Source organism: Tachyglossus aculeatus, chromosome 6 (assembly GCF_015852505.1).
Source record: "Tachyglossus aculeatus isolate mTacAcu1 chromosome 6, mTacAcu1.pri, whole genome shotgun sequence".
NCBI lineage: Eukaryota > Metazoa > Chordata > Mammalia > Monotremata > Tachyglossidae > Tachyglossus > Tachyglossus aculeatus.
The window spans coordinates 35,068,948-35,081,821 of record NC_052071.1 but is presented as its reverse complement, the minus strand read 5'-3'; the positions used below and the strand labels follow the sequence as shown (position 1 = coordinate 35,081,821).

The 12,874-nt window shown below is 55.9% G+C and overlaps 1 protein-coding gene across 2 annotated transcripts in view; it reads left to right on the top strand.

The window, feature by feature from the left end:
- The first annotated feature begins 1,757 nt into the window (after window positions 1–1,757).
- Window positions 1,758–12,874, top strand: part of PTPN18 (protein tyrosine phosphatase non-receptor type 18) — a 14,755-nt gene continuing 3,638 nt past the window's right edge. For both annotated transcript variants that reach the window (XM_038747873.1, XM_038747872.1), the window contains exons 1-12: window positions 1,758–1,892; window positions 5,089–5,197; window positions 5,580–5,656; window positions 6,231–6,326; window positions 6,438–6,476; window positions 6,940–7,008; window positions 7,185–7,247; window positions 8,526–8,668; window positions 8,896–8,962; window positions 9,322–9,399; window positions 9,667–9,756; window positions 12,393–12,487. In XM_038747873.1, the coding sequence (XP_038603801.1) occupies window positions 1,800–1,892; window positions 5,089–5,197; window positions 5,580–5,656; window positions 6,231–6,326; window positions 6,438–6,476; window positions 6,940–7,008; window positions 7,185–7,247; window positions 8,526–8,668; window positions 8,896–8,962; window positions 9,322–9,399; window positions 9,667–9,756; window positions 12,393–12,487 (1,019 nt within the window). In that variant the 5' untranslated portion in view covers window positions 1,758–1,799. The remainder of the gene's footprint in view (window positions 1,893–5,088; window positions 5,198–5,579; window positions 5,657–6,230; window positions 6,327–6,437; window positions 6,477–6,939; window positions 7,009–7,184; window positions 7,248–8,525; window positions 8,669–8,895; window positions 8,963–9,321; window positions 9,400–9,666; window positions 9,757–12,392; window positions 12,488–12,874) is intronic.

The window sequence follows — 12,874 nt, the reverse complement described above, 5'->3', positions numbered from 1 at the left end:
ACTTCTCTGTGCCTCAGTTACCTCATCTGCAAATTGGGGATTAGAACTGTGAGCCTCGTGTGGGACAGGACTGTGTCCAACCTTCCCCAGTACTTAGCACAGTGCCTGGCACATAGTAAGTGCTTAACAAATACCTTCCTCTCCCCCTCGTTCCCCTCTCCATCCCATCTTACCTCCTTCCCTTCCCCACAGCACCTGTATATATGTATATATGTTTGTACAGGTTTATTACTCTATTTATTTATTTTACTTGTACATATCTAGTCTATTTATTTTATTTTGTTAGTATGTTTGGTTTTGTTCTCTGTCTCCCCCTTTTAGACTGTGAGCCCACTGTTGGGTAGGGACTGTCTCTATATGTTGCCAACTTGCACTTCCCAAGCGCTTAGTACAGTGCTCTACACACAGTAAGCGCTCAATAAATACGATTGATTGATTGATTGATAGTAAAAAGAGAAAAAGAGAGAGAGAGAGAAAAAAGATCAGATCAGAGTTCCACTGGCCACTACTCAAACTATGCTGTCCAAATTTCTGATATGCTCTCACAGCAGCCAATATTCTCTCAAGGCCCCGTCAATCAATGCTTTTCTATTGAGCACTTACTGTGCAGAGCACCGAACTAAGTGCTTGTGAGAGTGCAACGCAACAGAGTTTGGTAGATGTGACCCCTGCCCACAGGGAGTTTACAGTCTACAGGGGGAGACAGACAGAGTAGATTAGGGACAGGGGTAATAGGCCCCATCTCTGTAGGTGTTGAGGTATGTCAAGAACAGGAGGAAGAGTGGCTGGGGTTCCAAAGACTTCTAGAGGGGTGTCCCTGTCAAAGTCTGTTGTCTAGAATCCCGTTCAGATTCTGGGATCAGCCTCCTTCGGCTCGCTTGGGGTCTCACGGCACTGAAGAAGGGTAAGCAGAGCCGGGTGGGGAGAGAAGGGATTGTTACTATGGTAGCAGAGACTGTGGAACTGGGGGGTGATGGATGCCCGGGGAAGGAGGCCGAGAAGCGGAGCAGGTGAAGAGCCTCGGCTCAGAGAGTGGCGGGGAAGCGGGGTGCTACTGAGGGATTCTGAAAGGAGAAGCAAGGGGAGAGAAACTTCCCTCCCCCAAACCCGGCCTGCCCGCACACTCCAGCCTGCCTTCTGGTGTCCCACCTCAGGCCCTAATCCTTTGACCTCTCGCCTGTCTGGAAACTCTAGCTCCTGCCCGGATTGGGACCGAAAGCTCCCCGAGCAGCTGCCCGGTGAACGAGATGGGAGAGAGGGGTCCTGGGGCAGGCCGCGATGCTATCCCTGTCCGATGGGGCCGAGCGGGCCGAGGGCAGCTCCGGGGCCGTGAGAACCTTCCCTTTTACAATTCTCAGGGTCAGTGAAGCCCCAGAGACCTGCGGGCCTTCTCCTGGTTAGCTCTGGAGACTGCCCTGAAGGAGAAGGGGCCGGCTGCAGCTCTCTGAGCCCCTCACCCTGGGGTGAGGACCAACTCCTTCCCACAGTGATCCTGTCAAGGCTTTGAAGGTGTCCCTGGCTAGGTTAGGGCCTGTCCCCTGTCCTCCTGTGTCCCTCCTCTTTCTCCCCCCCCCCCATTTCTCCTCCCCCCCCACCTCCTCCCCTCTCCTGGCCCCTCTTTCCCCGTCCCATTGGCTGTGAGGCCTAGGCTGGGCGGTCCCACAGCTCTGGCCGCTGTCAGAGCCTCCACTTCCCCTTCAGTCTCCCGCCTACCTGGGCTGCTCCTGGGCTGCTCCTGGGCTGCTCCCCCAGTTTGGGGCCACCGGCCTGGCCCGCCCTCTGGCCCCGGGGCCCCCACGATGAGCCGCTCCCTGGAGAACCTGCGGGCTTTCCTGGCCCAGGTGGACGCCCGGGGTGGGCAGGAGGAGGCAGTCATCGCCGGGGAGTTCAATGTGAGTTCCAGCCGCCCCTCCCCCTTGGGGGCCCAGGGGTCCCCAGTTTCCCCTCCTTGGCTCCCCTCAGGTCCAGGACAGGGATACGTAGCTCCTTTCCCAGTTTCCTCCATTCTCACAGTTCTCTGCTCACAACCCGCTCTGATACTCACTTCTTTTACTGATACTCCTCTTTTTCCTTCTCCCCCCTCTGCCTCCTGCTTGCTTTCTTCCTCTCACTCCCTCCCTCCCTTGGACCCTATTTTCCCTTTTCCTCCTCCCATCATTCCCCTCCTCTTCCTCTTTCTCCTCCTCCTTTTCCTTTCCATTTTATTCTCTATTCTCCTTGTCTGCTACCTTTCCATCTCTCCAGTGACTTCTTTTGAGACCCCCCCACCAGAAGCTCTTTTACTGATACTCCTCTTTTTCCTTCTCCCTCCTCTGCCTCCTGCTTGCTTTCTTCCTCTCCCTCCCTCCCTCCCTTGGACCCTATTTTCCCTTTTCCTCCTCCCATCATTCCCCTCCTCTTCCTCTTTCTCCTCCTCCTTCTCCTTTCCATTTTATTCTCTATTCTCCTTGTCTGCTCCCTTTCCATCTCTCCAGTGACTTCTTTTGAGACCCCCACCCAGCCACTCCGCACCCCCTCAACCAGAAGCTCCCCAGGCTGTGAGCTGCAAGGAGGGAGCAAGTCTGGTAGACAGAACTGAGAGACGAGCAGCCCAACTTGAGGGGCTCTGGCTTACCTGGGGGAACGGGGACAGGGATTAGGGGTGAACAGGACATTATCTGCCTGTGGCTCAGTGGCTTTGGAGTCAGAGGTCATGGGTTCGAATCCCAGCTCCACCAATCGTCAGCTGTGTGACTTTGGGCAAGTCACTTCACTTCTCTGTGCCTCAGCTCCCTCATCCGTAAAATGGGGATTAAGACTGTGAGCCCCCTGTGGAACAACCTGATCACCTTGTAACCTCCCCAGCGCTTAGAACAGTGCTTTGCACATAGTAAGTGCTTAATAAATGCCATCATTATTATTATTATTATTCTCTGTGCCTCAGTTCCCTCATCTGTAAAATGGGGTTTAAGACTGTGAGCTCCCCGTGGGACAACCTGATCACCTTGTAACTTCCCCAGCACTTAGAACAGTGCTTTGCACATAGTAAGTACTTAATAAATGCCAGTATTATTATTATTATTATGAGACCGGAGGAGCTAGGTCGCCTTTGTGGAGATGTGGGAGACTGGGGGCTGCAAAGAGCTCCGAAGCAGGAGTTTGGGCTCTGGGGGAGCAGGTGATGGTTCCCAAGGGTTAACGTAGCAATGGTGAGCCTACTGGATTGGGTTGAAGAAACCCATTTTCCGCAGGGATCTCTTTCTGAGGGCCCCCCTATTCCTCCCCACCAGAGGAGGTGAAGGCAGCAGGAAAGGCAGGGAAACAAGGGGGAGTCCCAAAACCATGACAGGGTAGCAAGAGAGGGGGGTAGAGCCCGGGGAATCGGAGCTGGACTCCCCACCCCCAAACCCTGATTCTTCGCTTGGCCTCAGTGTTTCCAGAGTCTTCCTTCCCCCACCTACTCTGCCCCCATCACTCAGGGCTCGTACTTATGGAAAAGCTGTGCTGGCCCCACAGCTCATTGTCTGGGGAGCCTGACTGGGCTGCCGGCATGTCTCCTGGGCACGAGGTGGGGAGCTGTGTCTCCAAGAAGGGCACAGCCGGGTGATCCTCCTGCGAGCCCACTTTTCAGCAGACTTCGAGCGTGCCCCGGGAACTGGGCCAGGGACAAACCTGCAAGGCCAGCAGGGAGCACTTGGCGAAGGGAGCTCTTGGCTCTCGCCCCGCAGGGGCCAACCGGGCCATCGTGACCCCGCTGTCCTCCACCACCCTAGAGATTGAGGTTCTCCTAATTGGGAAGACGACGTCTCCTCTGCCCCTGCTTCAAGTGGCAGAACCAGCCCAGCCAGTGTGTGGCGGGGGCCGGAGGGGAACTGGGCTCGGGGAGGGCTGTGCAGCCGGTTTAACCGGGACCCAGAGGGCGGCAGCGCCTCAAAAAGCAGTTGGGAGACTAGGTGCTTGGCTCCTGCTGCACACCAAACTCCACGTGGTTCCAAACTCAGTCACCCTCCTGTTCCCAGGGCCCCTGCCTGGGAGGGGGAGTTCCTCCAGAGCCGCCAAGCCACTGTCCACTGTCGCCCGGTCCCCTCCCAGCCTCAAACCACCTTCCCACTAAGCCATCAGGTAGGGTTGGTGCTGCCTGTGGGGGAGTGGGACGGGTGTGAGAGTTTCCGCAGCCACCACCTCCTCCGCGGCTCCCCGTTCTGGAGAAATGCACCCTCCCACGATGACAGTTACCCCAAGGAGACCCCCTCCAACACGGCACAGAAAATTCAGAAGTCCAGCCTCTCCCTCTCTCCCTCCCTTCCTCCCCAGACCAAACTGCAGGAGGAGCCCAGAAATGACGGTAGTGGTGGACCCTGGGATAAGGGAAGGGAAGGAGAGAAGGAGTGTGTACTGGTGGAAAGAGCACAGGCCTGGGTAGTCAGAGGACCTGAGTTCTAACCCCAGCTTGGAGAAGTCATTTAACTCCTCTGTGCCTTCGTTTCCTCAACTCGAGACTTTAAGCTCACTGTGGGCAGGAAATGGGTCTACCAACCACGTTGCATTGTGCTCTCCCAAGCTCTTAGTACAGTCCTAAGTAAATGCCAACTGGTTGACCGATTCATTAAAATAGGGATTCAATACCTGTTCTCCCTCCTACTTAGACCGGAGGCCTCATGTGGGACAGAGACTGTAGCCTATCTGAATATTCTGTATCTATCCGCTTAGTACGGTGCTTGACACGTAGTAAGTGCTTAACAAACTCCAGGATTATGATTACGATTAAGGGGGAGCCCTCGAGGGGCTGGAAACCAAACACGGGACAGAATCTGGGCTGGAGGGGAGACATCGCCGAGCATCAGGGTTGGGGAGAGGGGCAGCGAGGAAGCGGCCCGGGTTGCTGAGCTGGAGAGCTGCAGGGGAAGAGCCCTCACTGCCCCGAGATGGACTCGACCGTGACTTGGGCAGAAAGGGGATGTTCCATCTCTTACTCCTCCAGGCAGCCTTCGGAGCCCCACCCAGTGGGCTCCCCCTCGGGCCTACCTCACGTGGGGGTTGTGGGGTGCTGCGCTGGGCTTACTCTCCCCGGGCCCAGGGCCAGCTCACGTGTGGTGCTTCTCTGGTCAGGACATCCGGACCCGCTCAGCCGCGTGGCGAGGGGACAGTAACTTCTCCATGGAGACGGGCGCTAGCAAAGACAACCTGAAAAAAAACCGATACAAAGACATCCTGCCTTGTAAGAGAAGGGGGCTTTCCTGTGTGGTCAGGGGGAAATTTGGGCCTGGGGGGGTGGACGGGACGGTCATCTGCTCTGAGACCACTGGAGAAGGGGCCAGAGGGAGGGAGGAATGGGGAAAGACTTGCTGGTTTCCATCTTCAGTTTAGCCCAACCAACCCTCAGCCTGGTCTCAACTGGATCCTCAGAGTTGTTCACCACCCACCCCCACCCCACTACACGCACATACACACACGCATCCCACACTGGCTCTCTCCCCCACCTCCCTCGCTCGTCCGTTTCTTAATCTCAGCGACTCCGGTCAACCCTAGATCGGCCACCTCTGGGTGGGGGTGGGAGCCCTCGGCTGGCCTGATTCCAGCTCTTTCCCCTTCCCCGCCAGATGACCAGACCCGGGTGCCCCTGACCCTGTTGGAGGAGGATGGGCAGACAGACTACATCAACGCCAACTTCATCCAGGTCTCCAAAGGCTGGAGGACTTGGGGGAAGCCGGGACAGGCCAGGGTGGGAGGGGAAGCTTCGCTCTAGACGAGGCCCTAATCATGAACACTTCCCCACCTAGCCATTCCCAGTTGCCAAGCCCTACTCCTGAGCCAGCTTGTCTCCTCTCCAGCGGTGGAGAGGCCAGAGTGGCTTAGTGGCTAGAACACAAGCCTGAGGGTCAGAAGGACCTGGGTTCTAGTCCTAGCTCTGCCACGTGTCCTCTGGGTGACTTTGGACAAGTCACTTCACTTCTCTGGAGCTCAGTAACCTCACCTGTAAAATGGGGATTAAGAGTGTGAGCCCTATGTGGGACGTGGACGGTGCCCAACCTGATTAACTTGTATCTACCCCAGTGCTTAGAACAGTGCTTGGCGCAGAATAAGCGCTTAAACAAGTACCATAATTATGAAAGGCTGGGGCTGGAGACCCAAGGAGCAGGTTCTCTTCCAGATGACCAGCCTGTTCTGCATTGAACAGGAGAGGGGATGGGGGCCTCCAAGGGTAGAATATCTTGTTCCCAATATGTTGCTGACCCTTCCCGTGCACCCAGGGAGTGGACGGCCGGAAGGGCTACATAGCCACTCAAGGACCACTGGCTCACACCTTGCTGGACTTCTGGAAGATGATCTGGCAGTACCACGTGAAGGTCAGTGTGGTTGGGAGACCGGCGCGGGTGGAGGGGCCACGTGGTGAATCCAAGAAGTGGCCGAGAAAAACGAGGCCTGTCCTTTCCCTTCTGGGGCTGATGCCTCCTCAGGTGATCATCATGGCCTGCCGGGAGTTTGAGAATGGCAAGGTAAGAGTTCGTCAACACCGCCTCCGCACCTCGCTCTCTCCTCTGTCCCTGTTCTTCTTGCTGTCCTCACGCTCCTTCTGGGGTCCCTTTTATGTCCCTCGGCCCCCTAAATGTCCCCCCGGCTCCCCTCACGGACTCTGGGCCCTGCTCTCTCTTCCCGCCATGCCCAACCTCCATTCCCCTCGTCCCCCTCTCCCACAACCTCACCTCTGTTCCCCAGTCCCCATCACTGTCCTCCCGGCCTCTTCTCTGCGTCGTCCTCCTCACCCCAGCCTTTCTCCTTGGCCTCTGGCCCCCTCCAGCTCTGCTCCGTCACTGCCGTGGCTGTCATCTGGACCTTGGCTGTTATGTCCGAAATCCAGTCTCTTCTTGGGGACCCGTCTCCGTCTCTGGAGACAATGAGTGTCATTACCATCCACCTTGGTTGTGGACTCTGGAGCTCTCACCTTCCTTCCCTCCCCAGAAAAAATGTGAGCGGTACTGGCCCCTGGAGCAGGAACCGCTCCAGATCGGACCGTTCTCTGTCGTCCAGGTAAATGGGGGACCGGGCTCTGGTTGGGGGGGACCTGTTTTTCCAGGGGAAACGGAGAGGAGCAAGACGGGGAGGGAGAGGTCACCTAAAACTGGCTTGCGCCATTGCAACTTTATAACTTTCTCTCCTCTCTTCTTCTCTCTATGGCTCTGTCCCCTTGTTCTTCTGTTGGGAAGGCAAGGGAAAAGCAGCTGAACCCGGATGTGTTGCTGCGGTCTCTGACCGTCACCTTCCAGAGGGTAAGCGTGGGAGGCTGCAGTCGCGCCCCAAGGAATCCCTTCCTCACCCCCTCGACCCCTCCAGCCCTTTCCCTCCCCCTGCTTCCATGAAGGAGTCACAGCTCAATCACCACTCAAGGAGAAGGGACTGGAGGGGAGGCCAATCTGAGGAATAGGGACCCCTCACCTCAAAGCGTGTGGTGAAGACTTCAGGGGTAAAGGCTTTGGGCTCACTAGAAATGCGCAGCCAAATCTGCAAAATTCTTCACCTCATTTTCTCCTCTGGTTATGAGTAATGAAGATAGCGTTAAGATTCTGAAACTGTTAGTATTTGCCGACAAGCAGCCAGCGGGGCTGCTCGGAGTCATGATAAGACTAAACAATGCCAGCTATACATATACGTGCCAACTGCAGACTGATGCCTGTGGAAAGGGCTTTCTCTGCCATTCCTTTGTCTTTATAGTTCCAGAATTTTATTGCTAATGCAGTTGATAGTGGGGATTTTTTAAAATGGTATTTGTTAGGGGCTTACTATGTGCCAGGCACTGTACTAAGCACTGGGGTAGATACAAGCTTATGAGATTGGACAAAGTCTGTGTCCCACATAAAACTCACAGTTTTTTTAATAATAATAATAATGGCATTTGTTAAGCACTTACTATGTGCAAAGCACTGTTCTAAGCACTGGGGAGGATACAAGGTGATCAGGTTGAACCACGTAGGGCTCACGGTCTTAATCCCCATTTTACAGATGAGGTAACTGAGGCCCAGAGAAGTTAAGTGACTTGCCCAAAGTCGCACAGCTGACAACTGGCGGAGCCGGGATTTGAACCCATGACCTCTGACTCCCAAGCCCCTGCTCTTTCCACTGAGCCACGCTGCTTCTCTTTTAATCCCCACTTTACAGATGAGGTAACTGAGGCATAGAGAAGTGAAGTGGCTTGCCCAGGACCACAGAGCAGACAAGTGGCAGAGCCGGGACTAGAACCCAGGTCCTTATGACTTCCAGGCTTGCTGCTTCCCTGTTGAAACTCATTTTGTTTTTAGTTAATATATTTTAAAAAATTATTTCCACATGACCAGACTTTTGGATTAGCATTCACCGCTACTGCCCCCCATACTAAACTGGGCCTTCTCAGCAGAGGTCCCGTAGGGGGATGTCCCCAGCCCCAACTCCCAGGAGACTATCTTCTGCCTTAAAGCCATCCGGGTGCCCCTCGATCTCCGGGAGTGGAAGGGGATCAGGAAGGGTGGGGGCTGTGTCCTGGAGAAAGGCCCATAATCTGTCGGGACTGGTAGGACACGCGAGCGCTGAGCCAGTTTCACTATGTGGCATGGCCAGACCGGGGCATTCCTGACAACACGGGCCACTTTCTGTCCATGGTGGAGGAGGCGCGGAGAACCAAGGGGGATGATCCTGCCCCTCTCTGTGTCCACTGCAGGTATGCGATCCCCTCTCTCCCTCCTTCTCTTCTCCCCAAACCCATAACCCTGCCCCTTCCCGAATTAGAGTCCCTCCCCCAGCCCAGGGTTCACCACAGTCCCACCTCCCCTGAATTGGCACCACCGTCCCCTTCCACTTCCTGAAACCTCTCCGCAGCCCATCCTCGCTCTCTCTCCGCTCCCGCTTCCCTCCCCGGACCCCTGACTCTGTATCCCTCTCCCTCAGTGCTGGCTGTGGCCGGACGGGTGTGATATGCACCGTCGATTATGTTCGCCATCTCCTCCTCAAGCAGGTACCGGTCAGTCAGTCGATCGTCTTTATTGAGCGCTTACTGCGTGCAGAGCGCTGTACTAAGCGCTTGGGAAGTACCAGTCCTGAAGAGTCGGGAGTTTGTGTGGGTGTACCTGTGTAGGCCTGCTTGCGGGTGCCAGTCCATGAATGTGTGTGTGTGTGTGTGAATCAATCAGTTGTATTTATTGAGCACTTACTGTGTGCAGAGCACTGTACTAAGCGCTTGGGAAGTACAAGTTGGCAACATATAGAGACAGTCCCTACCCAACAGTGGGCTCACAGTCTAAAAATGAGCTGTATCGGGGGGAGGGGGGAGACCCCTCCTCTCAGCTGCTCTCCCCGCCGTGTTTCCGACTCCAGAGGATCCCTCCCAATTTCAGCATCTTTGACATTGTTTTGGAGATGCGGCGGCAGCGGCCTTCAGCCGTGCAGACCCAGGTAAGAGCCAGACAGAGGTGGGACGGGTGGGTTCCACCCTTGCCTGGGGGCAGAAGGGGGGCTTTCCCTCCCAACACCCCCGCCATGAGTTAGCGAAGACGTTCCCACCCTTTCCTCCCTTCCCCATTCCTTCTCCGACCCGGGGAGAGTCGGGTGGCCTTAGGCTGAGTGAGGTCAGTCAGGCTGGGAGCCCTCTGGGTTGAGGGGAGCCAGAAAAGATGAGTTCCCCCATGACTTCCCTCCCCTGTCCCCGCTTCTTCTCACCAGGAGCAGTATAAATTTGTGTACCACACCGTGGCGGAGATGTTCCGGGTGGCCCTGGACACCACCGCCCTCAACAGTGAGAACCTCAAGGAGGTAGAGGCTTGCATGGCCCTGGCCGTGGCCGGGGCACTCTAGGGACACAGCAGCGGGGCTCAGTGGAAAGAGCCCGGGCTTGGGAGTCAGAGGTCATGGGTTCTAATCCCGGCTCCACCGCTGGTCAGCTGGGTGGCTTTGGGCCAGTCACTTCACTTCTCTGGGCCTCAGTTCCCTCCTCTGGAAAATGGGGATGAAGACTGGGAGCCCCCCCCGTGGGACAACCTGATCACCTTGTAGCCTCCCCAGCGCTTAGAACAGGGCTTGGCACATAGTAAGCGCTTAACAAATGCTATTATTATTATCGTTATTATCATTATTATTATTATTATTATTATTATAACAGTATAGCAGCTTCCAGCCCCAAGCCTCGAAGCAGAGCTTGCGGCCGCTAGAGGGCGCTCGGGCTCCACGCGGGAGCCGGGGAGGTAGGAACCAACCGTTCTCCCGCCCGCCACCAGGGGGCGCACTGCTCCCGCCTTCTGCCATAATAGTAGTAGTAGTAATAATAATAATAATAATAATATTTATTAAGCGCTTACTATGTGCAAGACATTGTTCTAAGCGCTGGGGGGGCTACAGGGTGATCAGTTTGTCCCACGTGGGGCTCACAGTCTTAATCCCCATTTTACAGATGAGGTCACTGAGGCACCAAGTAGTTAAGTGACTTTTTTTTATCAATCAGTCAATCGTATTTATTGAGCGCTTACTGTGTGCAGAGCACTGGACTAAGCGCTTGGGAAGTCTAAGTTGGCAACATACAGAGACAGTCCCTACCCAACAGTGGGCTCACAGTCTGGAAGGGGGAGACAGAGAACAAAACCAAACATATTAACAAAATAAAATAAATAGAATAGGTAAGTAAAATAAATAAATAGAGTAATAAATATGTACAAACATATATACATATGTTGCCCAAAGTCACACAGCCGATAAGTGGCGGAGCCAGGATTAGAACCCATGACCTCCGACTCCCAAGCCCAGGCTCTTTCCACTGAGCCACACTACTTCTCTGCCCCCCCCGATGCCCCCATGCCCTGATTCATTCATTCATTCAGTCGTATTTACTGGGCGCTTACTGTGTGCAGAGCACTGTACTAAGCGCTTGGGAAGTACAAGTCGGCAACAGATAGCTGCTCTGCTTGGTGGAAAAGAGCCCGGGATTGGGAGTCAGAGGTCGTGGGTTCTAATCCCGGCTCCGCCACTTGTCTGCTGTGTGACTTTGGGCAAGTCACTTCACTTCTCTGGACCTCAGTTACCTCATCTGGAAAATGGGGATGAAGGCTGTGAGCCCCATGATTACCTTGTATCCCCCAACCCCAGCGCTTAGAACAGTGCTTGGCACATAGTAAGAGTTAACAAATGCCATTATTATTATTATATCGAGACGGTCCCTACCCGACAACGGGCTCACAGTCTAGAAGGGGGAGACAGACAACAAAACACGTAGACAGGTGTCAAAACTGTTAGAATAAATAGAATTAAAGCTATATGCACAATGCCTGGGCTGTCCAGCCGCGGAGTCAGCTGCCTCTTTTCCCCCCTCCCCGACGCTTAGAACAGTGCTTGGCACGTAGTAAGCGCTTAACAAATACCATTATTATGATTATTATTATTATATAGAGACGGTCCCCACTCAACAATGGGCTCACAGTCTAGAAGGGGGAGACAGACAACAAAACACGTAGACAGGTGTCAAAACTGTTAGAATAAATAGAATTAAAGCTATATGCACAATGCCTGGGCTGTCCAGCCGCGGAGTCAGCTGCCTCCTTTCCCCCCTCCCCAACGCTTAGAACAGTGCTTGGCACGTAGTAAGCGCTTAACAAATGCCATTATTATGATTATTATTATTATATAGAGACGGTCCCTACTCAACAATGGGCTCACAGTCTAGAAGGGGGAGACAGACACCAAAACACGTAGACAGGTGTCCAAACCGTTAGAATAAATAGGATTATAGCTATACGCACAAGGCCCCGGCTGTCCAGCCGCAGAGTGGGCCGCCTCCTTTCCAGTCCGAGCCCCCGCTCCCCTTCTTGCCCCCGGCCTCGCCCCCTCCAGCACCCTCGGCTGCCCGGCGGGAGCCCCTCTGACCGGGCTCCCCTCGCTCAAGGCCCTAGCTGGCCGAAGGGAGAAGGGATCCCGACGGAGGAGGAGGCAGGCGCTCCGCAGCTAGATCCCCTAAACCCCCTCCGGAGTGAGTCATGCCCTCCAATGCCCCCCACACCGTGCCCCGGCTTTCCACCCTGGTGGCCCCGCTTCCCCCAAGGGAGCGGGAGCTGGGAAGACCCCCCGCCGGCCTGCGGCAGGGGATTTTCTGCGAGGGTCTCGAGGAGCCTGGAAAAGCCCTCGCACCCCCTTGGCTACCCACCGGCTGGGCTGCAAGGGGTTAAGGTTGCTTGTCGGCGCAGAAGGGCGGGTTAGTGACATTGGGACACTTCCTGACAGAGGAAGCCCAGCCCTGCTCAGCCCCGCTGGGCCCAACCAGGCCCAGTCAGGCCCAACCGGGCCCACCCAGGCCTAAGTAGGCCCAGCCAGGCCCTGCTGTCCGGCCCCGGGGAGGGGAGGGGGTTGCCGTGCTCCCCCTCTAGATCTCCCTCTGTGTCCCCGTGTCCCCGTGTCCCTCTCCGCAGGGCCGGCTGCTGCCCCTCTATGACGACGTGCTCTCCCTGCGGCCCCATTGCCGCCGACACCCCTCGCCCCCCTGCCCGCCCCCGAACATCTTAAGGTAGGATCCCCTTCCCCCCTCCAACCGATACCCCAGGGAGGGAAAAGGGGCCCGGCTCAAGGGGCCAGCCGAGAAAGAAGGCCGCAGACCTCCCACCCCGACCCGCACTGACTGGTAGGCCTGCAGCGGTGGGGCTGAGGATCACGGCCCGGGAATCCCACACCTCCTCCCGGGAATCCCGCACCTCCTCCCGAGAGGAGCCTCACCGTGACCGGGACCGGCCGGGGGCTGCCGCAAGCCGGCTGCTCATCCCCAGAATGTGTCCTGGGCCTCGACGCCCCGCATCCCGACACCTCATCCTCCCTACTTCTCCCGCGACTCAAAACCAGCCCCGCCTGCCAGGTCCCAAATGGGTTTTCTAAAACTCGGTATCGGGCGGGGGCGGGT